We start from the raw sequence: 27003 nt of genomic DNA on the forward strand, positions 1-27003 counted from the left end.
AGGTGTGTCAGCACACTATGATCCCTGCTTCCTCTGCTCTCCTTGAGGTAGAGGTGTGTCAGCACTCTATGATCCCTGCTTCCGTTGCTCTCCTTGAAGTAGAGGTCTCTTGGCACTCTATGATCCCTGCTTTCTCTGCTCTCCTTGAGGTAGAGGTCTGTCAGCACTCTATGATCCCTGCTTCCTCTGCTCTCCTTGAGGTAGAGGTCTGGCAGCACTCTATGATCCCTGCTTCCTCTGCTCTCTTTGAGGCAGAGATCTGTCAGCACTCTATGATCCCTGCTTCCTCTGCTCTCCTTGAGGTAGAGGTTTGGCAGCACTCTATGATCCCTGCTTCCTCAGCTCTCTTTGAGGCAGAGGTCTGTCAGCACTCTATGATCCCTGCTTCCTCAGCTCTCTTTGAGGTAGAGGTCTGTCAGCACTCTATGATCCTTGCTTCCTCTCCTCTCCTTGAGGTAGAGGTCTGACAGCACTCTATGATCCCTGCTTCCTCTGCTCTCCTTGAGGTAGAGGTGTGTCAGCACACTATGATCCCTGCTTCCTCTGCTCTCCTTGAGGTAGAGGTGTGTCAGCACTCTATGATCCCTGCTTCCGTTGCTCTCCTTGAAGTAGAGGTCTCTTGGCACTCTATGATCCCTGCTTTCTCTGCTCTACTTGAGGTAGAGGTCTGTCAGCACTCTATGATCCCTGCTTCCTCTGCTCTCCTTGAGGTAGAGGTCTGGCAGCACTCTATGATCCCTGCTTCCTCTGCTCTCTTTGAGGCAGAGATCTGTCAGCACTCTATGATCCCTGCTTCCTCTGCTCTCCTTGAGGTAGAGGTTTGGCAGCACTCTATGATCCCTGCTTCCTCAGCTCTCTTTGAGGCAGAGGTCTGTCAGCACTCTATGATCCCTGCTTCCTCTGCTCTATTTGAAGCAGAGGTCTGTCAGCACTCTATGATCCTTGCTTCCTCTCCTCTCCTTGAGGCAGAGGTCTGTCAGCACTCTATGATCCCTGCTTCCTCTGCTCTCCTTTAGGTAGAGGTGTGTCAGAACTATAGGATCCCTGCTTTCACTGATCGCTGCCAGTGCCATGTCTCGGGAAGAGGTCTGTCAGCACTCTATGATCGCTCTGTATGAGGGGTCTGAGATCATATATGAACTCAACTCCCACCTTATTCACATACTACATTCCTAAGGGAGGCCTCTCCGAACCATGTGGCCCTGCAACTATTGATTATGTCCAATCCGAGGTGCGTCATCCCTGTGCTCTTGTTAAATGAACTATTTTGTCCAGGTAAACGCTTTCTACCAGATGCAATCAACAACGACCGGCTGCATTTATTCAGCAGTGACGTACTGCGTCAGGTTTGCTAATTACAAAATCGGCATCGCTGGCCGCCTGGCCACACCTCCATCCCGTTTTACACTCATGCCACTTGCCTGGTGGCACATCTTCGAGTTAAGTGCACAAGGGCAGACTGGGGGCGAGGGGCTGTGGATGCACTCGCTAACTTGCTCTTTCTCTCGTTACAATGCAGTGCCCTGCACTGGGACTGACACGGCCTAAATATAGTTACCCAATGGAGAGCTGGCATGCTCACTATTAACGTCTCCGAGGGCTGCCTCCGATAACCTGTCACGCGGAGGGGGACTCAAATATGGGCATGCAGGGGCGCGTGTCATCACTGCTGTCTAATTTGGAGATCTGGAAAAGTTGGAATAACTCCCACCCTGTCAGCCATTGGCTGGGAGGGACGGGCTCTCTTGTTCCAGCTGGCACCGTCAATCATAGACAGTTCCGTGCATGGGTCTGCCGTTCGGAGGGCTCTTTCATTCCTCACTTTTGTCTGTCTCGGACAACTCTGTCTCCCTCGCTCCCGGGCGCTCCTCTGCTGGATATTTTCCTGTCAAGACGCTGGACGGAGGGGCAATAGACGTATGCTTCTTACCACTGGTGTATTCGGCTGGATCTAGCTAGACCTTGCCTCCAGGATTGGTCTTCACTGTTTCTGGGCTTTGGAGTGATTGTGCTGAACAGTATTCTTTGGAGCAACACACGTTTCACTTGGTGAAGGGACGCGGGCAGTCCGCGCATCATTTATCCAGGATGGCGTCCCAGAAAGTGTGGCTGATTTGCTTACTTCTCACATTCGTCTGTTCCCTTCAAGTGAACTTAATCCCTCAAGTTCAAGGACAGGCTACAGAGGCTCATGATGATGATGATGATGATGATAATGAGGAGGGCCACGAAGACAAAGATGGAGATGGTGATGATGATGACGATGATGATGATGACGATGATAACGACGATAAAGATGATGATGATGACGATGATGATGACGATGATGATGATGATGACGATGATGATGATGATGATGATGACAAAGATGATGATGATGATGACAATAATGATGATGATGACGACGATGATGACGACGATGATGATGATGACGACGATGATGACGATGATGATGATGATGACGATAACAAAGATGACGACGATGATGATGATGATGATGATGATGATGACAAAGATGATGATGATGACGATGATGACAATGATGATGACGACGATGATGACGACGATAAAGATGATGACGACGATAAAGATGATGATGACGACGATGATGACGATGATGACGATGATGATGACGACAATGACGACGATGATGACAAAGATGATGATGATGATGACAATGACGACGATGATGAAAATGACGATGATGATGATGACGACGACGATGATGATGACGACGACGACGACGACGATGATGACGACGACGACGATGACGACAAAATTGTAAAGAAACTTGAAGATGATGATGAGGATGACGACGATGACGACGACGGCGATGACGATGATGATGATGATGATGATGATGATGACGACGAAGGTAACGATAGCTAAAACAATGCATACATTGGGAATAGGGATCAGTTCTACCGAAGGTATTTATTCCTATTTTGAATTAAGGAACTTTGGTGGAGGAAATAGAACTGTTGTTTGTGTTTAAGAAAATGTCAGTCACCGTGTTACCTTGTGCTTATTAATATCAAACATTTGCTGCTCACAAAAGCATACCCAACCTATGCCTATTAAAGAAACAGTATGCTGCTGTCAGGAACAAGATGGGCCACGGTATCTCACATCTATCCATAGTGAGCTTTCCAGCCACTAGACAAAGGTGTGCTGCCTGCTATTGTTGGTTACCTTCTAATAACAACCTGGAGAAAGAAGTGGAGATAACCTTGATATGAACTGGACTGGACTGGATGTCTACTGGAATGAACTGGTTTTATAATGGCATGTACCAGGAGACTTTGCAACTGAACCTTAAAATGTGTCGAAATCACTGGGGAAAAAAAATAGAACTGGAAAGAATTCCAAAAGGACATCTAGGGGACCAAGGCACATAAATCAACACAACAGGGACGGGGTATTCTGGGACATGTGCAAAACATAGAAGGCAAAAGAAAGGTGGACACTTTCAAAGACTTCTCTGTGTACACGCCAGTTCACAGACAACCACTTCACCAGTAGACCAGTTGGCCAGATCTATCAAGTCTCACATGATTCCCAGGGTTGCCTCGTCACCCCGTCCCGTGCCTAAGCCTTGTTTGCTGCAGAAGCGCTTTGTGTTCTCTTCACATGCTACGGTGCTTGTTGGTCCCCTGCAAATATCTGAGCCTGCTTTCCTTCCATTGGGCTAATGCAAAGCTTGCCTTCCATCCAGACTCTGGACTACTTTTTGCAAAATGAATGTTAACAATACTGAGCCACCCCTTCATGTACCCAGGAAAAGTGTGCTAGAACTCTAATTCTGGACTTACGATGCCACCTGCCGCTTAGTGGAACGAGTGATCAAATTCTCAGGGATTTCTCAGCCCTGTGTATTGGTGCTGATGCCTGAAACTGCCGCCGTGCAGCCGTCTTAGTCAATCTCTACTGACCATGTTAATAAATGCTTCACGAAGCATGCCTTCCACCAAACCTGGATTCTCGTGTTTGTGCTTGCCTCTGTTTTGGAAAGTCCCAACATAAGTTTTTAGTTAAGTTGTATCATTTCCGTGTTAGCCTGGAGTCAGAGTGTTTTGGTGACGCCCATGGAGAAGTCATTTGCATCTGTCAGAGTGAGGCTTGTCAACATTTGAAACTGAGGCAGGATGAATGCCATGATATGTTCCTGAAACGCGAAGTGTGCTACTGAAGTAATGGGGCTTGGAATGGGGTCCACCTTGGTGATAATTCCAGCTGACCAGTTACAAATGGTTCTACAGGCTGCCTGTGTGGCATATGGGTTCGTGGACCACTGAAACAACATGTTGAGTTTTGCTGATGAAATGCAAATACGAGCAGGCAGCATTGGAACCACACATTGACTGGAGGGTTCTTGCTAGAAGTTTTATAGATGTCCAAAAGCCCATATGCCACCAACTGGATGAAGAAGAAACTATGGACCGGATTTAGAATCCGGTGGACGGATTATTTTGTCCGCCGAAATAATAAATCCCATGATATCCTTTGGGATTTATATTTTGGCGGGCGGGATAGCCGTCCCCGTTGTGACGGAGTAACCCCTCCGCCAAGATCTAAATCCGGCCCTTTGTGTAACTGGTGAACTGGAATGCCCACCAGAGCAGAGTTGGGAAACGAGAAAAAGCACGAGAATAGGAGCGGATCCCTTAGAGGATTGACGTCCTGTGTATAAATCTTGGGGATGGTAAAGAGGGGGTGCAGGCTGTAATATTTAGGCCGCTTGCAACCTAGAAAGCATGTAAAGCCTGCACTTCTCCATTAGATCTGCCTGGCACCCAATGTTAGTTGCAATGACGCTGGCGTGTCCACCGCCCATGGTTGCACAGGACATTCACCTTAGAGATGCGGTGTACCGGGGCCTGCTGGTGAACACTGTGTATGTATGTACACATGCATGTATTCATGGGCCATTTGTATAGCCCAAACCTAGGCAGGAGGCAGCGGAGCACTGGACAGGGCCTAAGGCAAGGATACAGTCTGCGGGTGATTGGATTGGGGGGTGGGGGGTTCTGGAAACAGACTGCGACTGCATCATGATGCCTTTGTTTGTTGCAAATTCAGAAGCCCTGGTCAGCGATCGGCATATTATGTTTTTTTAAACTGAGGTTTTAGGTAAAGCCTGCAGGATTAGGGACGAAAACGTGGCCCTGCTCATTGTTGGCAGGGAGGGGTCTAACCACAGCAGAGACTTTGCAATATGTACAGTCATGAATAGCTTTGTGGTATCACAGTGGCGACACAGGCACAGCATACTGGTAGAGGCAGGTTTTGCTGCTTTGGTCTCGTGCCAGCGGGGCACCAGGTGCCTCCAGGGCTTACTGGGGGCTTCTAGGCAGGAATGGCATTGGAGAGTGCGCGATGGGGGGGTAGGAGATGTGTGGCATGAGCTGGCCTGTTTATGTGCGACTATCACCAACTAGGGACAGGTATCATTTGTGTACCATTAATTAGTTAAAAGGAGAGTTCCAAGTCACAAAGTACACGCTCTACACAGCGCACACTCTACACAGCGCACACTCAAAGATGAAGTGCATCAAGGCGCTTCAATGAAATCTGATACAAATGTTAACAGCAGGTGACAATACTCAGAGGAACTCAACCTTGAGTGAAAAACACCGCCTATTGTGGGCGAGGGGGAAAAAAGGCACATATATTATTATTATTCTCGGACTAATTTGGTATATTTTATCAGTCCCCAGACTCTGCTGGGTGGTTATTTTCGGACGTTGCTCGTGTCGAATTCCCTTCTAATCACGAGAGCCCTGGAGTTCGGCCTCCGCGTGACACCCGTGGTGAGGCGCCGAGAAGCATCAGCGCTTCGTCTATTTCTATTAACAAATTCGGCAAACTGGTCAGGCGCGGGGGGAGGGCCGGCATCGCCCTGTTCCTAGGCCCCCTTAACGCACGGATTGGGGAGCCCCTCAAAAGGCACACGTCGATACCAGTGAGCCAGTGAGTAACACGTAGCTCTGCGGGTGGTAGGCGCGGCCTTTGCAGTAGTGACACAGCGTCACGCTCAGTGGCCGAAAGGCCCAGAGACTGCATCTCATTATTGTATTGTATTGTAAGTGCATTTATATAGCGCTTGTTACCCCTGATGGGGTGCTGAAGGGCTTCTTGGCGAGGAGCACGCTACTCCACAACCCATAAAGGATTAGTGTTGAATTAGTACAGTGAAATATGAAAGTAATTTGAATGGTGGATATGTTAGTCATTTATTTGGATTCGGAAGGATAGCAGAGGGATAGAAGAGGGAAAAAGGTTTGCATTTATATAGCGCTTGTTACCCCTGATGGGGTGCTGAAGGGCTTCTTGGCGAGGAGCACGCTACTCCGGACCCATAAAGGATTAGTGTTGAATTATTACAGTGAAATATGAAAGTAATTTGAATGGTGGATATGTTAGTCATTTATTTGGATTCGGAAGGATAGCAGAGGGATAGAAGAGGGAAAAAGGTTTGCATTTATATAGCGCTTGTTACCCCTGATGGGGTGTTGAAGGGCTTTTTCGGCGAGTAGCACGCTACTCCGGAACCCATAAGGATTAGTGTTGAATTAGTACAGTGAAATATGAAAGTAATTTGGGCGGTGGATATTAGTCAGTTATTTGGATTGAGAAGGATACTGGCGGGATAGATCATAATACCATATGTTATGTGAGGCTACTACTAACATAGCGACGGGCACGTATCAGCAATACGGAAACATCACGTCTTCCAGCTCCTAAAGGCCGATGCCTGCTGGCTTAGCACTGCCAGGGGTGTAATCATGCGGCTTCAGGGAACTATAGTCGCATTTAGTGCACTTACAAACAACCATTTCAAATAGTTCCTTGGAAACAGAGCATGGTGTAACTATCTGAGAGTATCCAGGAGACAGCACCGCGTGCAGTTTTGTAGTTGGGGGTCTCAGACCCCGAGACTGAGTGGATGATGCTCGAGACTAGTGACGCCTGCAGCGCCCTGTGCCTTTACTCCTGGTCTGAACTCTTCTCATGTGCTTCAACATTGATCTTGCCCTCTCCATGGCCTCCTCACTTGCCCATCTCCAGTTGGGTGGGGACAGCAAGATGAATTCTGTAGCACATGCGAAGAGGTAAAGCCAACAGAAAAGGGTGCTGCGAGCAATATTTATTATCTATAGGTCTTCCATAGCGCGCTCGCTGGACCTGAAGGCATCAGAGCGCTTTACATAAAATGAGAATAAAATAAAAGAGGTTTCCATATATTGCGAGACAATTAGATTCACGTGCAAGCATAAATAGAGACGTCTCCAGTTAGGTCTAATTCTGAGTGTTTTGGCCAGTTCTGAGGGCCACACTTAGCTCAGAGTGCCCTCATCTTGAAGACACGTGCCAAATGTTGTGTTCAGTTTTGAAGGTTTCGCGCCTAGAGTACTGAGGCCTCTTCGAGGGCCTTATATGAAGTACAGTGGCCTGTTCCGAAAGTCTCAGCCTGAGTATTTTTTAGGCCTCACTCTGAGTATTGTGACTTGTTCTGGAGGCCTCACCTGACCTATTGTGTCCAAGTTCGAGGAGGCCATGTCATAAATATCATGTCTACATTTTGGGAGCCACTGCTTGTTACTTGTAAAATGCTCATGCCACACCTGTGCCACTTTTAAATGCTAAGTAGAGAGCGTGAAATGTAGGCAGACTGGGAGGGCAGAGGCAACAGTGCTATGCCAACAGAAGCTTTCTTCTAAGCACTGTGAGAAAAGAAGAGCAAAGGAAGGAATATGAGAGTAAATGAATGAAAACTGAGGGCAAGGGTAAAGATTACAGAAGAGTCCGATACCCCTCCCAAAAAGGGGTGTCTCTACAGGCCGAGGCCCAGGGTATAGGATAACTGTGTCCTCCTGCCTGCTCCCCGCAGTTTACAGACTTGCGTCTATTTCCAGAGCATCATCTGCAGAAGTCTGTCCTTTTCTGGAGGCTTCACATGTAGGATTGTGTCTATTCCTGGCTCCTTCATCTGCAAGACTGTGGCCTTCTCTGGAATTGTTCTTTGACGTTGGTTGCTTACTTCTTGACGCCGTCAGCACGATTGTGTCCATTTCTAGAGACTTCATCTGGGCTATTGTGTTTATTTCCGGCGACAGTATTAGCAGGGTTATGGAAATTTCTGGAGATATTTTATGCAGTATTGTGTCCCGGCAGTACTGTGTTTAGTGTGTTCTGGAAGCCATGTTTTGTCTCCATTCTTCAGTATAATGTATTTTTCTGGCGGCTCTGCCTTGCGAATTGTGTTATATTCAAGATACTTGATTTGCAGTGTTGCATTCATTTATAAAGATTGCGTTGATGTGTTTTAGGTGGCCACGTCTGCAGTAGTTTGTATTTCAGTGGGCCTCATTTGCAGTAGTGTGTCTATTTCTGGAAGCCTTGTCAGCTACACTGCGCTTTGAACAGTAGATTTAATTGGCAAATAGAGATGCGTGTCAGTCAAGATGGTGAAGATGTTCCATGTTGGATGGGGGAGACGTTCGGTGACTTACATGTATGTCAACTGGGTGGTGGAGATGAGGGAGTGGAGATTTACAGTTTTACACCCTGGTACAAACCAGTTGAAAATGGTAGTATGTTGCTGAAGACGTGTATCTTGGGAGAGTGTTTGCATGTCCATGGGTTGGGACTTGGGGAGAGGCATGTGGCAAATAGGTCAGTAGAAAGATAGGAGGGAGCCCTATACATTTGGCCTCATTTTATATATTTCAAATAACCTGATGGCTCACAGCTTCAAGCCCAGACATGTATTGAGTGCCAGAATGACTGACTCTGCTTTTCATCTAACTCAAGGTGATCAAATGTGGCCACTAACACATTTAACTGGCAAACTATTTTATCATTATTCAAGAGGCAAGATAATGGGCTCAAAAAGTAGTACACTTGAACCAGTAGCTGTGAGTTTACGTCTACATGCAGAGTTACTACATTTTGGGATTCATGAATATTCCTAGAAGTACACCTAAAAAGATGCACCAGGTACAGCTTTCCAGGTGCACCCCTGGGGATGTCCAATGACTATTCACAAGGGTTCCTATTCTAACCTGGACAGAGTTGTCCCCAGCGGAGCAGGCTACATAGGAGAAAAACTAAACCCCCTGTGCAAACACACATTTGGCGCTCCACCAAATAATAGGGTGATCCACTCCCTTTCCAACCCTGGAACTTGACTTAATCCACCCTTTTGCTGGAGTACATTTCTGACCGTTGCCAGAGTGGCAGGTCGACAGAGATTAATTTTGGAATGCCCACAGACATTCATGCACCTACACTGCCAAAACAAAACAAACCACACCTTGAAGCCATCATTTCCTGCCACTTAAGTGCCTAGAATTTGCAAGTGCTGATTTCTTAGCGCTTGTGGTGGAGAAATTCACAGTCCTAAATTCATACACACCTGCCAGTTCCCTGGCATAGAAAAGGTGAATTTATTCACACGCTTACATTCACAACCAACTTTACCTTTATGAATCCGTGTCTCTTTAGTGAGTGGCGGATGCCAATCAGTAGCCAGCACATGGCACAGAGGGAAGCCCACTGGAAAAAAAAATGGCTACCCTCTGACCTCTCCTAGTGCCGTCTTTCACTCATTCATTCACCCTCTTGGCATCTACCCTCCCTCTCTTCTCATCCTCGTTTCCTTCTTTCAGCATATACTACGCCCATCCATTCCCACCTCCCTTGCGCCATCCATACCTAACTTTTTGTAGCATGTCAGCATCTCAGAACATTAGTGAACCTTTTAGGGCTTTACCTATGACCCCCCTTTAAGTACTGAGGAAATATAACAAAAGTCAGGGCTTATTTCCGACTCTTGTTCTCATTATATCCAAAGCTCCCATTTTCTCTGGCCTAATTAGCGTCAGATCTCCAAGAGAATTAGGGCTGCTGGTACTCAGTTTTCTTTCCTGAGAAAATTTCTACTCTGTGCTAAAGATTTTAAGTAATTAAATTAATAGTAATGTAGCCCAGTTAAGACCCACGAGTTAATATGCAAAAAACATCTATTTCTATGTTGCGATGAGTCTGGTAGCCTAACCTTACAGAACTTCCAGTAGCATTACCAAAGATCTTCCTTAGCACTACACAATCATGGGGTTCAGATGGTGAAAAAACTGAATTTATACCCTACTGACTAGGACAGTTATGTTAATCATTTTATCAAATGCACCCGTATTGTTAAACCTATTGTGAATCAGATCACGAGATTAAGTCTTGAGGCCCTTAGTTTTCGTTGCTGTACATATTTCAACCATGTGCCAATTCTGTCATGCGAATGAATGCTCAAAATTTGCTGGCCACTCCCAAACATTGATACAAAAGACAATGGTCCTAGACCTATTATTAACACACCAGGGCAATAGGCCCTTACTCAGTTATATCATTCACTTAGTTATGAGCTATATAAGGATAAATTGGGTAGCTCACAATATTAGATACAATATTTCAACATAAGAAAGCAACATCCAAATTCAAAATCACCATACATTTATTTTACATTTTTAACAATTGATCTTTTGTTAATAATAGGTCTAGGACCATTGTCTTTTGTATCAAAGTTATACCCAGGTCCTCGACTATTGGGTCACCCCATTTTTTGTAATGGCCACTCACAAACATGACACACCTCGGAACAAAATACAACACAGACAAATACAAATTCAATAGACTACCGTAACTCCAGTGAACAAGCAAGCCAGAACCGTAAAGGGCATCCAGATATCAAAAGTGCTGCAAAGCAACACAAATAGCAGAAATTTGTTACACAAGTGCATGTAATGTTGCATAGTATCTTTTTTCAAAGGGGATATATCTCAGTATATGCGGGGTGAGGTCTTCAAACCTTATCCATCATGTAGAACGTTACCAAACTAGAGACAGTCCAAATGTGTCAGCAAATTTCCAAATATTCACAGAAAGTTTTGACTAGATTGGAAGAAAAAGTTACAATCTGCAGGCAAATTCAGAAAATTTGAATAATCGAATGTGGAAAAATGTAGATCCTAATTTTTACTATTTAATATAGAAATGAACAATTGAAACAGAATACTTCAGACTGCACTCACTGTATGTCTTTATTTTCTACGCTCTTGCTTATAAACAAAGGAACAACATTTCAATATTTCTGATTCAAGCTAGCTTTTAAGCAGGACAAACACAAGCTTGCTAGTCCTTGGTGTAGCTTTCAGTCAAGCCTCGTTACCCATCTTACTTCAATAATCATGCTGGAATTGTAGTTTCCCTATTCTGGTGTGTAAAGATAGGCCTGCCGCTCACAATATGCTGAGTGAAACTGGATGTTTTGAACCTGCTAATTAAAAGGATATAAGCCTACCTCGTGGCAATCCTCTAACTTAACATACCTTTTCAAAATAAATGTAATTGTGTTTGATATCACATTGTTTAAAACAGTGTTCAATAAAAAAAAAAAAAAGTGCTGGCGCCCAAAGTTTTTCCCAGAAGCCCGCATGCTGAGTAACAAGGCTGTATAGTCTTGATTCCACCCCATACCACTTTAATTCAACTCTAAACAGGCTCTCCCTTCTATCTCACTTTTGATGGTTTTTTTCGTCCCTGCTTTCTTCCTTTGTCACTGTTTTTCCATTTTTCTCTCCCCCCCCCTCCTTTTGTGTTTTTCTCTCTCATGCTCTTGATCAGAGCTGTTGAGGAAATATAAGTGTTGGTCCCCAAAAGTGGGTACCGGTGGGACTCCCCTGCAAACACCACCTCAAATTAAGCACTGGATTGCCCGTTTATGGATGTAAATACATTTATAAAGCAGATTTTAATTTAGGTAAACTCTGCTTCGGAGCCACTAGAAAGGCACAAATGTTTGAAAGCGGAGTTTAAAAGCATGCACACAGTGGTAAATCGACCATGTGGATTTAGGGCACTCGACTGAACAGATAACACTATTGCCTTTACTATGTTAGTAAATATTTCAATTGTTCCGGAAGTTCCAAGTCCCATCTGCTGCGCGTGCTTTCTATTGCACATACTGCAATAACTCCCTCGCTGCTGCTCTGTTAAAGTGTTCCTTCAGGCTCAGGTATAAATATTCAAGAACTTGTTAAATGAAATCCTTGCTGGAATCAGCAATCCACAAACACTTTGTGAGTGGGGGAAATCTGTGAGGTTCTGGAGTTCAAACAGTAAATAAAGGAAACAATTCCCAAAGGCATTTATGAGTGTCTGTAGTAGTACTTCTGTAGCATCATTTCACATACTCATAAATGCCTTTGTGAATTGGCGCCAAATACGCTAAAACTGCAATAAAATGGGAATCTTCAGGGATTATTTATATACAATAAGTCGAAATAGAAAGGTGTGCCCTCTTTCTATTATATAAATAGAGAGTTAGACATTTCTGCACTGATTAACCATGTAGGAAAGCAGCAGTTTTCTTTTGGTCCCATTTGCTCAACTCTGTATATTTCAGAACTTGTTATGCAGAGGTGCAGCTTCAGAGGGGGGGTTTGGGGTGGTACACCCCCCCCCCCAATACATGTATTTTCTGATGAATAGTTGGGTACAGATGCTTTCAGTCGGGTATTGTGAAATGTCAGTCGGGGTTCACCAGGGATGTTTACAGACAGACAAAAATGCACACTCACACTCTCTGTTTTAAAAGTCCAGAAAATATCGGCTACTTTTCAAAATATTGTGTTTTCTCTCTTAGTGCTCCTACCAATCTGCATTCCTCTTCATTTCCATTGCCCGTTAGACCCCTCTCATGCACCCTGCTTGTTGTATAATGTATTGAAACATTGTATGCAAGCCTGATTGTCGGAAAATCTGAAGTTTACCCGCCAATCTTACTGACCAAGCTACACTAAGCTATACCCTGGCATTTATGTCTACTGGAAACTAGTTTTCTTCCCTGACCCTGTATGCAAGGCTTTAAGTGGGATGAAAACACCGAGGGATCTCTCAAAGGGGCATGGTCGATGTAATTAGGGCGTGGCTTTAAAACACAGAAGCTAAAAATCTGTGCTTAGCATAGTGTGCTGCCCGAATGGTAATTTGGTGCTTCTGTCTTTGCACCCAGATATGATAGTATAACAAGTGCCATTACACCTACAACAAGCCAGGACTATTGGCTTTGCAGTGGTGGTTAGTGGCATATGATAAATAAACAACAACTACAGATTCATTGTATAGAATATTGAAAATGCTTCAGTTCTGAAATGATGAGACTGTGGAAGAACTAGAACGAGTTTTTTTGAAGTTACATCAGAGGCAGTAAAGGGTGGCACTGCTGCAGAGTTAAGATTTCTTTTTTCCATTCTGAGGGTGAGGGCAGAAATAGAGAGCCCAACAGAGACCCGTCTCAGCACCTGCTTTTTAGAACTTGACGGTGCTGAGCACCAGCAGGACCCGGCCCACTTAAACCCTGCCGGTATATACCGCTTGCTAGCCCTCAACAGCTATTTCTTCTAAGGCACTATTTGCCATGAAGAACTATGAAAAGACAGCAGCTGCTTGTTTAGTGACGTATGTCAAGGCCACAGAACCTGGAGAGCTGTGAGACTGAAGGTATGGTGGGGCGCTTGCAGCCCTCCTGAACTTTACTAGCCAGCCTCTGGTCAGCACTGGGCTGCTGTTTACTTGACTCAGCACTAACATTCAGTGAAATGTTAAAAAAAAAAACAGGCAAGCATTTATATACAGGTTAACTGAAGTTAAAGAAAAGAAGTAACTAAGGTGTCCTGATCCACTTTACCTTAGGAAAGCCTTCATTTTTAAAGACATCTTGCAACAAACATGTAAATATATAATAAAGTCTCTTTAAAATTCAAAAAGTGTATTTCATTAGCAGGAAGAAGTGTTCAACCTTAGTACAGCAAATTATATCAGTGCACTGAGAAGTATTTCTTTCAAGTGATAGGTTTCAAACAGGAATTTAGAAATATTAATGACCCCGCCCACCCTAACAACAATGCAAATAGTGAACAAAGAGGGAAGTCATTTGTTATGTGCACCCTCCGGGTGGCCTGAGTTGCTATTACACTTGGAGAACATTATAGTTTACCAAATCAAACACAAATTGTTTTGTACTGCGCATCGAGGGCCTCTTGTATGTATTAATGAAGGAAAGGGAAGCAAATTGAAATAAAACAATTGTCTAGGATCACACAACTTGCTCAAGTGGAAAAGCCAGGACCGATCCCAGATTTCCTGGTTTCACATAGTACAATTCAGACTCTCGTTTTCCCTGCACCTGCCTTACACACACCGCCCGACCTCCTCCGTGTGGTCCTCGGTCACAGACCAAACCTTTTGGTCCCTGGGAAAATGTTTGCGAGTACACATGCTTTAGAGCTTTAAAAAAGACGTTTCTTCAGCACAATGAAAGAACGTTTAGGCAAGGGGGCAAAAAGAAAAACATAGACTCTACTGCCTCGCATAGTTTTTCGTCTGAATTTCTTGGTGCCCCAGGTTTTCTCCTTCTGACACCAATTTTTTAGGGAGTCACATTTCAGAGATGGTCATGTATGTTAAAACCTGCTTTCCACAGACTCAATGATAAATCACACGGACCATACAGATACCCTGACTGTTGGAGGGAGGCCCACCGGGTAGTCGGGGAGACTAATCCGGCACCTTCCTACCGCAAAGTTATAGCCGAGCGCCGCTGAGAAGCCCCCTCGGGGAGGTCTTTCTCCTATGATCGTACTAGGCCCAGTAACACCACCACACAGGACTCAATAGCAGTTGCGAGATTAGATTCTTTATCGGCAGTAATACGTGCAATATTTACAGAGGGATCGAGGGATCCTGTCAGAGTCTCAGTGTTCATTCAAGAGGATAGGGTAGCGGGACAGTCTTAGTGCCAGCCAGGCACGGGAGGGCTCTGCGCCAGACCTTGGATGCTGGTCTCAGAGCGGCTCGGACGTGGAGAGCCGCGACGTCGTCTGCAGGGCTCGGATGGTAGTTCCGCTTAGGTCGAGCCGCGACACAGTCAGCAGGGCTCTGGTGGTAGGTCCGCTTCGGTCGAGCCGCGACGAGGTCAGCTGGGCTCCGGTGGTAAGGTTCAACAAGGTCGGGCCGCGACAGCGTCAGCAGGGCCCCAAAGGTTCGTGAAGGTCTTTAAGCACGGTGGAGCCGCGACGTCGTCAGCAGGGCTCAAGGGTTGGTTCAGGGTGAGTCTTCTTCCGTATGGTCAGCCGCGATCCGATCAGCAGGGCTCTTGACTCCAGGATACAACTACTGCCCTGTTGTCGGGTCGCCCCAGATATAGGACGGGAGCCCTTTGATGTCCGGACCCGTGCGCCCGGAGGGGGCGGAGAGGCCGGGGAGGGAGCGGCCAGACGCCCAGCAGGAGAGGCGCCAGGCCCCAAAGAGCTGTGGGGTGATCACACCCAGGTGTGGAGAGACGGTAGGGGGTCCCATCGATACTGCCCTCCGCCGGGAGTGGGAAGGGCTCACGCGGTATCCCCCGAGCCAGGGGTTGGCGCCTCGATGTCGGGCCTCGCTGGGACCGAGGCCGGGTAGAGCAGGGTCATACAGGTGGTCACGTGGAGTGACGTGCAATCCAAGATGGAGGAGCCCCGATGTGCATGGGACCTCGTGCGGCTTAGCGCGGGGAAACAGGACCACGCCACGAGGCCGGCTCCCACACGCGTCCCCCCCAGCTGAAGGCAGGGAGAGTCACCCATCTTCTTGGGGGTTCTCCTCGCCGAGGCGGAAGAATCGGGACAGGCCGTCAGCATTGGTGTGGTCGTTGCCGGGCCGGTGTTCAACAGTGAAGTCCATCCCTTGCAGCGAGATGGACCAGCGTAACAGCTTGGGGTTTTCGCCCCGCATTTGCATGAGCCACCGCAAGGGCCGGTGGTCAGTCTGGACCCTGAAGTGGGTACCGAAAAGGTAGGGCCGAAGCTTCTTGAGAGCCCATACCACAGCGAAGGCCTCCCGCTCGATGGTGCTCCACCTCTGTTCTCGCGGCAGCAGTCGGCGGCTGATAAAGGCCACCGGTCGGTCGAGGCCCTTGGCGTCCAGCTGGGAGAGGACTGCCCCGACCCCGTACTCCGAGGAATCGGTCTGGACTACAAATTCCTTGCTGTAGTCGGGGGCCTGTAGCACAGGGGCAGCGCACATGGCTGCTTTGAGAGTATCAAACGCGGTCTGGCAGCGGGGCGTCCAGTGCACCGCCTTGGGTTGTTTCTTTGAAGTGAGTTCCGTAAGGGGGCCCACAATGCTGCCGTAATCCTTTATGAAGCGTCGGTAGTAGCCGGTGAGGCCCAGGAATGCCTGGACAGCGGTTTGGGTGGCGGGGGGCTCCCACGCCTGGATGGCGTCCACTTTCAACCGGAGGGGGGCCACCTGGCCACTCCCCACCTGATGGCCCAGATAGGTCACAGATCCTTGACAAATCTGGCACTTGCTGGCCTTAATTGTGAGCCCGGCTCTTTGGAGAGCGGCCAGGACTTCCCCAAGGTGTCCTAGGTGCGCGGCCCAGTGGTCGCTGAAGACAGCAATGTCATCGAGGTAGGCCGCGCTGAAGGCTTCGAGACCGGCCAGGACCTTATTTACCAGCCTCTGAAAGGTCGCTGGGGCGTTCTTCATGCCGAAGGGCATCACCCGGAAGTGGTAGTGGCCGTCGGGGGTAGAGAAAGCTGATCGTTCTTGTGCGCCGGGAGTGAGCTTGATCTGCCAGTACCCAGCGGTGAGATCAAAGGTGCTTAGGTAGCGGGCGGCCCCTAAGCGATCAATCAGCTCATCGGCTCGTGGCAAAGGGTGGGCATCGGTCTTGGTAACTGCGTTCAGGCCCCGGTAGTCGACACAGAATCTGAGTTCGGGGGCCGTGCCGGGGGCGGCGGCCTTCGGCACCAAGACTACCGGGCTGGCCCACGGGCTGTCGGAAGGCTCGATGACTCCGAGGGCGAGCATCTTGGCGACCTCGGTCTTTATGCAGGCCCGGACTCGGTCAGGTACTCTATAAGCGCGGTGTCGTACAGGGGGGCTATCCCCCGTGTCCACGTCGTGGACGCACCAGGGGGTTACCCCGGGCGTGAGAGAGAAGAGGGCAGCGAAGGGTTGCAGTATCTTCTGGCAATCATGGCGCTGTTCTGGTGTCAGGGTGGCGGAGAGGTGGACGCCCTCCAAGGAGCCGTCTTGGCTCGAGGACCCCAGGAGGTCTGGTAGGGGCTCGGAGTCACTTTCACCCCCATCGTCGGTAGCCAGTAGTAAGCTTAGTTCAGTTCGGGCAAAATGGGGCTTGAGCCGGTTGGCGTGCAGGACCCTGAGGGGGTTCCTCGGAGACTCCATGTCGACCAGGTATGTGACGGGGCTCTTCCTTTCAACTATCTTGAAGGGCCCGGTCCACTTGTCCTGCAGGGCGCAGGGGTCCACGGGTGACATGACCCAGACTTGCTGGCCCGGCTCAAACTCGACGGCTGAGGCATTCTCGTCATACCAGCGTTTCATATCTTCTTGGCTGGCTTCAAGGTTGGCTTCTGCCAGGGCACGGAACTTTCGAGTCTGGTTCCGCAAGGTCAGGAGGTACCGGTAGACGTCGGGCGGGGCACTTTGGACGTTCGCCTCCCAACCCTCCTTGACCAGCCTGAGGGGCCCTCGGACGGGGTGCCCATACAACAGTTCGAAGGGGCTGAAGCCCAGGGACTTCTGTGGTACCTCCCGGTAGGCGAACAGGAGGCAGGGCAACAGGACATCCCATCTCCTCCTGAGGGGCTCTTCCAGGCCCTTGATCATCCCCTTCAGGGTTCGGTTGAACCGCTCGACCAGTCCATTCCCCTGGGGGTGGTAAGGGGTGGTGAATTTATAGGTGACCCCACATTGTTGCCAGAGGGATCTCATGTACTTCGAGATAAAGTTCGTCCCCCGGTCGCTCACCACTTTTCGGGGGAACCCCACCCTGGAGAAGATGCCCATCAGGGCCCGGCCCACCACTGGAGCGGTCACGGTTCGGAGGGGAACAGCTTCTGGGTACCGGGTGGCGTGGTCGACCAGTACCAGGATGAAGCGGTGGCCCAGGGCGGTTCGGGGGTCGAGGGGCCCCACGATGTCGATCCCCACTCGTTCGAACGGGGTGTGGACGGCTGGAAATGGTTGTAGGGGGGCTTTCACTCGTCCCCCAGTCTTCCCGCTAGCTTGGCAGGTCGGGCAGGACCGGCAGTGTTGGTCCACGTCTCGTCTCATTCGGGGCCAATAGAAATGGGTCACGAGGCGGCTGTACGTCTTGTCCCGCCCGAGATGTCCGGCGAGGGGCACGTCATGTGCCAGGTTCAAGAGGAATTCTCGAAATCGGAGGGGGACCACCAGCACCCGGCTGGCCCCTAGTTCGGCGACTTTATGCTCGCTATACAACAAGTCATTGTCCCAATAGACCCAGTGGGTTCCCGAGGGGTCCCCCGCAGCCTGGGCGGCCGCATGCTGTCGGGCCCCCTCGAGGGACGGGCAGCCCTTCTGTTCTTGCTGGAATTGTTCGCGGGTGGGGCCCCCGTCGTGGCGCCACTGGGCCAGCTCGGGGATCTCGCTGAGGGGAGCGGCCTCGTTGGGAGAAAGTTCGGACGGCCCGGCCTCCTCGTCAGGTTCCTCCGGGCCGGAGGGGGTGGATTGTTCGGGGCCCGCCGGCTTGTCGGGGGCCGGGGCCGCAGCTGGCTGGACGGTCATGGACCGAGTGGTGGCGCAGGCCCACTCGGGTAGTCCTAGCATCCCCAGATGCTCTCGGCGCTCCACCTGGGCCCAGGGGGAGCTCTCTAGGTCGTTCCCCAGGAGGCAGTCCACCGGGGCGTCGTCGCGGACAGTCACTTTTAGGGTGCCGGACACTCCTCCCCACTCGAAGGGGATTCGGGCCATCCGGCACATGCTCTCGGTGTTGTTGGCGGTCCGGACAGGGCAGAGGACATGTGGTAGGATCTGTTCGGGGGTCACCAGATGGCAGCGGACAGCGGTCACACTGGCCCCAGTGTCCCGGAGGGCCTCGGCCCGTCGCCCATTGATGGTGACCCACTGTTGGTACTTCTGGGTGTTGCTTGGGATGGGGGCGCGGGGCACTATTTCTCGAGAGCCCAGGCATACAAGCGACATGGCGGCTGGTTCCCACTCAGGGGACCCGTCGTCGTGGTTCTCCTCCTCGTCCTCTCCCTCCCCCAGGGCTGCGGCGGCAATTTTTCGGGGAGGTGGCCCCGTGGTCCCGTTCCGTCGGTTCACGGGGCAAGCCGGGTCACTTGCATAATGGCCGGTCTGTTGACATCCAAAGCAGGTTACTGTCGGTCGTGGTCAAGACCGGGCGATAGGGGTCCCTCTTCGGCCCTGGGTCGGGGAAGCGGGGTTGGTTGTTTGCCCTCGTGGCGGACTTCGGGGCGGTCCTGCTGGGAATTCTCGACTGCGGTGGGACCCCCCTCCTCCGCCGCGCTGGCGGGGAGGTCCCGTGGTGCTCCGTTGGTAGTCCCCCACGGGGTTCCGGGGGACCCGGGTGTTGACCCATCGGTCCGCTTCGGCGGCGAGCTTCCGGGGCTCGGTCAGTTTACTGTCCAGGAGGTGTTGCCTTAGTTCCACAAAGCAGTTGTTGGCGAGGTGCTCCCAGACAATGAGGTCGAATAGTTTGTTATATGAGGTGACCTTGCTCCCTTTGATCTATCCTTCCAACGCTTGGCTGAAGAAGTGCACGTATTCAACCCATGTGGTACCGGGGATCTTCTTGCAGTCCCGGAAGCGTTGCCGGTACATCTCGGCCGACAGTCTGTAGCGTGTGAGTAGGGCTTCCTTCCTGTGGTCGTATGAGGTCATCACTGCGTCGGGGAGTTGCAGCAGGGTATCCCGTCCCTCGCTGAGGAACCTCCCCCATAGGCCGGCGCCCCAATCTTTCCGGGGTACCCGATGGGAGGTCATGGCGACTTCGTACGCTCGGAACCATTGCTGGATGTCGTCATTTTTATAGTACTCCTTGACGACATCCTTGGGGATGTGAACCTTTGGCTCGGTCGGGGGCAGTGCGTCCCGGGCTCCGGGGTTGCTGGTCTCCCCAGTTTTAGCTTTTAGTTCAAGTTCTTTAAGGCTCCTCTCGTGCTCGAGGGTTAGCCGTCTCTCCTCTAGCTCCCGATGCCTTTTCTTCTCCTCGATCTCTTCTTGTAGTCGTAGTTGCTCCAGGGCTATCTTTTTCTCCGCCAGTAGGAGCTCACCGTCCAGCCGGAGTCGGGCAAGGTCCATTTCGTGTGTCCGGGCCCTTTCCCGTTCTCGTATCTCTTCGGGGGAAAGGCTGGTGTCTGGGATGGTTCGCTCCCCGTTTGTCGGGGCCGTGGTCGGCAGGTTTCCGTCCCGGGCCGAGGTCCCTTCGGCTCGGGGTGGAGGGGTCTCGGTTTCTGCCCAGGCTTTCAGGGCTTTCTGCATTTCTTCCTTGGTGCCCAATCCTGTGGTTGGGATCCCTTTGTCTTTGCAGAATTGTTTGAGTTCCTTGTGGGTGGATTCCTCCAGTTTCTCCAACTGGAAGGTTGCGGCCACGGTGGCTTCTTGGCCATCCATGGTTCCCTTTTTCTCTTCTCGTCTGGTCAGGTAGTGGTTGCGTTACTTGCTTGTACGATTGCGTTTGCTCGGATCCCGTCGCTGGCCACCAAATGTTGGAGGGAGGCCCACCGGGTAGTCGGGGAGACTAATCCGGCACCTTCCTACCGCAAAGTTATAGCCGAGCGCCGCTGAGAAGCCCCCTTGGGGAGGTCTTTCTCCTATGATCGTACTAGGCCCAGTAACACCACCACACAGGACTCAATAGCAGTTGCGAGATTAGATTCTTTATCGGCAGTAATACGTGCAATATTTACAGAGGGATCGAGGGATCCTGTCAGAGTCTCAGTGTTCGTTCAAGAGGATAGGGTAGCGGGACAGTCTTAGTGCCAGCCAGGCACGGGAGGGCTCTGCGCCAGACCTTGGATGCTGGTCTCAGAGCGGCTCGGACGTGGAGAGCCGCGACGTCGTCTGCAGGGCTCGGATGGTAGTTCCGCTTAGGTCGAGCCGCGACAGTCAGCAGGGCTCTGGTGGTAGGTCCGCTTCGGTCGAGCCGCAACGAGGTCAGCTGGGCTCCGGTGGTAAGGTTCAACAAGGTCGGGCCGCGACAGCGTCAGCAGGGCCCCAAAGGTTCGTGAAGGTCTTTAAGCACGGTGGAGCCGCGACGTCGTCAGCAGGGCTCAAGGGTTGGTTCAGGGTGAGTCTTCTTCCGTAGGGTCAGCCGCGATCCGATCAGCAGGGCTCTTGACTCCAGGATACAACTACTGCCCTGTTGTCGGGTCGCCCCAGATATAGGACGGGAGCTCTTTGATGTCCGGACCCGTGCGCCCGGAGGGGGCGGAGAGGCCGGGGAGGGAGCGGCCAGACGCCCAGCAGGAGAGGCGCCAGGCCCCAGAGAGCTGTGGGGTGATCACACCCAGGTGTGGAGAGACGGTAGGGGGTCCCATCGATACTGCCCTCCGCCGGGAGTGGGAAGGGCTCACGCGGTATCCCCCGAGCCAGGGGTTGGCGCCTCGATGTCGGGCCTCGCTGGGACCGAGGCCGGGTAGAGCAGGGTCATACAGGTGGTCACGTGGAGTGACGTGCAATCCAAGATGGAGGAGCCCCGATGTGCATGGGACCTCGTGCGGCTTAGCGCGGGGAAACAGGACCACGCCACGAGGCCGGCTCCCACACTGACCACACAAAGATGTTCAACACGAATAGGGTACAACACATAATACTTTCTCACACCATCCAGTTCAGCAGAAGTTTGAAAGAACACCCCCTACTTCCCCTCTTTGGAGCAGCCTCCACTGAAACTATCCACAAAACAAAACTAATGGAACATATCAACAGACGCCATTGAAGGTCCGGAGGCAATTTGTTGCCATATCAGTGTGTTACAATATTCTGACTCACTACTTACAATTTACAGTTGCAAAAGAGACCATTAGCAGTGCCAAGAGGCCAAGAAATCTGTGAATGCCAAGCTATTCAGAAACAAAATGAATAATATGGCATACAACAAGAGGTAACTAAATATGGTGTGCTTTGTTTGGGGATGATGGATGGTCACAGTAAGACCATTTGCACTCTATCAAGAATTTTTCGATCTCGCTTACAAGTTCTATTATCATAAGGCCTCTTGTGGACCATTGAAAAAGTCAACCATTCGGTTATACCTTTTTATATAGTGGTTAAGGTCAACATTTATCCATTTTGAAATGCTTCTTGATTTGGCAGACAAGGGAAGTGGTGATGGACAACACAAGATATAAAGTGATCTGTTCAGGATCACACAATGTCGTTGATTGCTGCTATGGCCATAGAGGTTACTATGCTCAATGTTTCTCAGTTCTCCAACTTAGCCCTTCATACATGTCTTGGCCATTTCAATCAAATCAATCAATCAATCAGCATTTGTAAAGCACAACACTGTCACCCCTAGGGGTATCTGGGCACTGTATCTCCGTCGAAGAGCCAGGTCTTGAGTCTCTTTCTGAAGTCTGCCAGCGATGAGGCTGTACAGAGCTGGAAGGGAAGGTCATTCCAAGTCTTAGCAATGATGTCAGAGAAGGATCGGCCACTGCTGTGACTGATACATGGGCTGTGTACAAGGGCGAGTGAAAAGGAGAGCAGGTGTCTAGCGGGTTGGTGAAAGTTCTGTCGATGGTTGATGTAGGCAGGTCCAAGGTTGTGGAGAGCTTTGTAGGCGTACGTGAGGATCTTGAACTGGCATCTCTTCTGCATTGAGAGCCAGTGGAGGTCTCAGGTGGGGGGCGATGTGAGTTTGTTTGGCGAGGTCCAGGGTGAGTCTGGATGCAGCATTCTGTATGGTCTGTATGTTCAATGAAATGGTTGTAAAGCTGTAGAACCCTAATTCTGCAGATGGAGTGCAAGAACAGCTACATGATCTGACAGGCTGTTTGTATTTTGCCTGCATACATAGGAGCATGACACACAAGACACAAACATATACACATGCAGAAAGAGCAAGAGCAAAGCTTCCATGAACACAAACACCGATACCCCTACTCATCATAAATGCATACTGACAACATAGGCACATGCAAACTGATGCAAGCAAAGATGCAGACACAACTCATATACATGAACACACGCCCACTTACAAAGGTGCCACGCGGTCCCATGGCATGTTTTTAAGCCATGTCTTCTAATGGTGAAATCAAAAGTACAAGTCGAGAATGCAAAGTTCTGTTAATTAAGATGCTGGGGCAGGCTGAAGGTTTCACATATGACACAGGTCCAATGGCAGCCATGCCCACGCATGAGTGCATACTTGGATGGATGAATGGTAAAACAAGTAGGTTGTTAATGAGAACTGCCAGGTTCAATTTTCTACACAAAACATGTTTTGAGTTTATTATGTAGGCACGAGAGGGGGTCACAGGAGAATTGAAACGTCACCACCATAAACACATCCACTTTGCCCTCCAGACACCCTGCAGTTCTCAGTCCCGCCCTCAAACACCATTGCCTCCCACACACCATAGGTTTTCCACCTTCCACTCATTTCTGCCCTCGTCGCCTTATGCTCTATGCCCCAGAAAGTTCCCTGGCCCTGTCGTGTATATTCTTCTCCATTGGTTATTGTTCAATTGCTCTATAATGTACAAATCTCCAGTTACACATTTTGGCAACCTCAATTATTTTTGTTAGCTGCTTTCAAATAAATTAAAGGTTCTTTTGCATTTTGCAACAAAGTAGATGAAAAACAAGCATCCTAGACCTTAATTACGAGTTGCTCGATGTGGGGGGGAGGGGGAGGAGTCATATTTCAGACCCAATAAAAAAGCGATATTCAAGGGATCGAAATTTATAGGGCTGATAAATAACTGCAATCACATGTTTTCCCCCATCCCAATGGGGAATAATATTTTCATTTATGTGCTTTCTGCACTAAACTCCTCATGTACCGTGTCTAGCCGCCATTTTCCTCGCTTACATTTCCACGGGTTCGACCTCCCAGAATTCACCTGGGCAAAGTTGTGGGGATGCAGTATTGACTCCCAACCTTGTGATTTTCGATCCTAGCACAAATATGCATTTGGGTGGAGCTTGGAAAACTGGTCACTCATAGTGAGAGTCCGAGAGTACCGGGTTATTACATTTTCGATAGCACACATTTATTCATCGAGATATGTATAGCGCGAACTTGACCCGAAGGCAACAGAGCACTTTACAATGTTAGCACAGCAGCAATTACGCAATTTACAAATGGAGTAAGTAAAAATACATAGTAACAGTATATAAATAGAAGAAAACGACGAACAGTAAGAAATGTGGGCGATATAGTTCTGAGGTAGTTATAGTAAGATTTTACATTTACTTACAGACAAATTGCAAAAAAATCATTGTAGTAGTCAAGAGAGTGGACAAGAAAAGCAGAAAAGGAGTGCTTAGTCTTTCTTGAACCTGCTTACCCTCAGGGGCTGAGTGCAGTTCCACTAGAATGCGTGCGCGCTTTTGCAGCAGATGCCTGCCTGAAATAAAATCTGTGATGATGGGGCTTCCTTAAAACACCATCAATGAAGCCATTGCAGAGCCAACCTCAAAGCCCACAGTTAAACATAGCTGTGGGGTTCTCTCCTCGGTTGATGGAGAATCGCTGTTTTGGAAGGTTGGGATAAGGTTTGTGTGAGAGATTCTGTGGTTGGCAGATGCTGCCAGGAGTGAAGAGCTGATGGTTGAGCTGGACTTAAATACCCATGGAACATCTTCAGCTTCTGGTATTGGCCTTTTCGATAGCGCATCCAGGTCCATTACTCTTCCATTTTCAAAGGGCATGGCATGAGCCAATGTTGTAAGCAGCATTCTTTAAGGAAACTAAGCTGGTTAACGGAGCCCTCTCGCAGTCCTACCAGTGCGAAAGGGGCACGAGGCAGGAATGCCCCCTTTCGCCCCTCCTCTTTGCCTTGGCCATGGAACCTTTCGCATGCCTCATACGCTCCGACGAGCGCATCAAAGGGTGGGGACAAGATCGCCCTCTATGCGGATGACGTCTTCCTATACCTGGCGGAGCCTGCGTTGTCGGGACCCAGGTGCCTTCGTGCGCTGAGTCTGTTTGAACAGACCTCCGGCCTTCGGTTGAACCCCGCTAAGTCAGTTTTGGTTCACCTTTCAAGAGAGTGCTTCAAGTGGCAGTCCACGATTTCCCTTCGGCGGCAGTCCTTCAAATATCTCGGGATATGGGTGGCCCTCCTCCCGGACATCGCCTGGGCGCTCAATGTTACTCCCTTAGTGAAGAAAGCCAGGGCCGACCTCCTCAGATGGTAGGCACTGCCACTGAACCCGTTGGGCCGCATTGCCCTATTCAAAATAATGATACTGCCCAGGTTTCTCTGCATGCTTCAGAACACGCCTCTCCCCTTTTCACGTGCGTGATTCCGGGAAATGGACAGCCTGGTCGTCAAATTCCTATAGGGGGGTTGGAGGCCCCGGCTGGCCCTTGTCCAGTGTCGGATCCCGCCCTTTGATGGGGGTCTCGTGATGACACACCTGTACCTTTATTATCTAGCCATTCGGGTCCTTACCCTGCATGACTGGTTTAACCGGGGCTGGACGGATCCGGCCTATTGGTTGAAGTTACACACCCTAGGCTTGCCCAAGATTCAGGGGATGCTGTACGGAAATGCCGTCCCCAGAACCCTACCTGAGGTCACACGTGGGGTGTTTCTGGCCTGGCGGGCCTCTCTGCGCCACACCCACTGGTCTGGCAACCTGACCCAATACACTTTACTTTGGCAGGGCGCCCACCTGGGGGGGTTGCCGGTCTATCCGGATTCAGAACATGGGATCTCACAGTTGGGGGATGTCGTCAAAGGGGGCAGCATGCGCACCTTTCAGGATCTTCAGAACCTGTACTCCCTACATCCATCACAGGTTTACCGCTACCTGCAGCTGCGCCATGCTCTCTACTCACACATCCCAGAGGGTACGTCTATTCCTGAATACAGTCCACCTGAGGTTCAGGTGATGACTGGCAATCTGGGGAAGGGAGGGATTTCCCGTATTTATCGCTCCCTCACAAATAACACCCCCAACACACTTTCACAGCCCAGGGACAGATGGAAGGGGGGGCTTGGGCCCTTGGAGGATGCCGACTGGCGAGACGCACTAATGGCCCCTAAATTAATCACAGTATCAGCGCAGTTTCGCTTGATCCAAACAGACTATCTATACACTGCGTATCTTACACCACTGCGCCTTCATCGTGCCGGGCTTCGTCCCGAATCATCTTGCCCACGCTGCCAACACCCACAGGCTGACTTCTTCCACATGGTATGGCAGTCCTCTGTCATCACACGCTTTTGGATATTGGTAACAGGGGAACTCACCGAGCTCCTAGGATGGGAGGTACCTCTTAATCCCACAACTGCGCTCCTGGGACTTACCGATGGGCTAGATGGTTCTTGAGCAGACAAACTTTTCCTGAACACAGCCTTGATGGTGGCTAAAAGAGACATTGCGATGAACTGGATGGCCTTGAAAGCCCCTACCATGACACGCTGGTGCAGGGGGGTGGACAGGTGTGCGGCGCAGGAGTGGCCCCTTTATGAGACAAGGGGGTGTCCAAAGAAATTTCAGAAATTGTGGGGCAAATGGGTGGGGGCGATAGATGACTAATGTATTCGGTTGACCATTGCGGGATGTGGTGGGTGTTTTCCTGCTTCTGTTGCTTACTACGAGCATGTACACTGCCTTACGGATGCTATGTTCCCTTATATGCGATGGGCTCTGAACTGGCTGTTGATCTGTTGCCTTACTGTGTATGTTTCTGAAAAATCAATAAAATTGGTTATCAAAAAAAAAAGGAAACCAAAAGGGCTTCAGATAGGCAAGTGGAAATTGATAAGGGGAAGAATCTAAGATAGAAGCTTGGTAGACACGAGGTGGAACAACATGTGAAAACATGGGCAGAATGGATGGCCCAGTGTCCATCTCAGCAAGGACATTTACACACTGGATAAGCCTGGGGTCTTATCTGACAAGAACCCTTTAAGGATACGTTTTGAA

At 49.8% G+C, this 27003-nt stretch overlaps 1 protein-coding gene across 2 annotated transcripts in view; it reads left to right on the top strand.

Moving 5' to 3' along the window:
* The first annotated feature begins 1456 nt into the window (after positions 1–1456).
* LOC146809414 (uncharacterized) overlaps positions 1457–27003 on the top strand; it is a 114991-nt gene continuing 89444 nt past the window's right edge. Inside the window, exon 1 of one of the 2 annotated variants that reach the window (XM_085616253.1) lies at positions 1457–2875. In XM_085616253.1, coding sequence (XP_085472379.1) covers positions 2089–2875 — 787 coding nt within the window. In that variant the 5' untranslated portion in view covers positions 1457–2088. The remainder of the gene's footprint in view (positions 2876–27003) is intronic. The other variant, XM_085616254.1, reaches the window with a different exon arrangement.

The sequence above is a fragment of the Triturus cristatus genome, chromosome 7, assembly GCF_964204655.1.
Source record: "Triturus cristatus chromosome 7, aTriCri1.1, whole genome shotgun sequence".
NCBI lineage: Eukaryota > Metazoa > Chordata > Amphibia > Caudata > Salamandridae > Triturus > Triturus cristatus.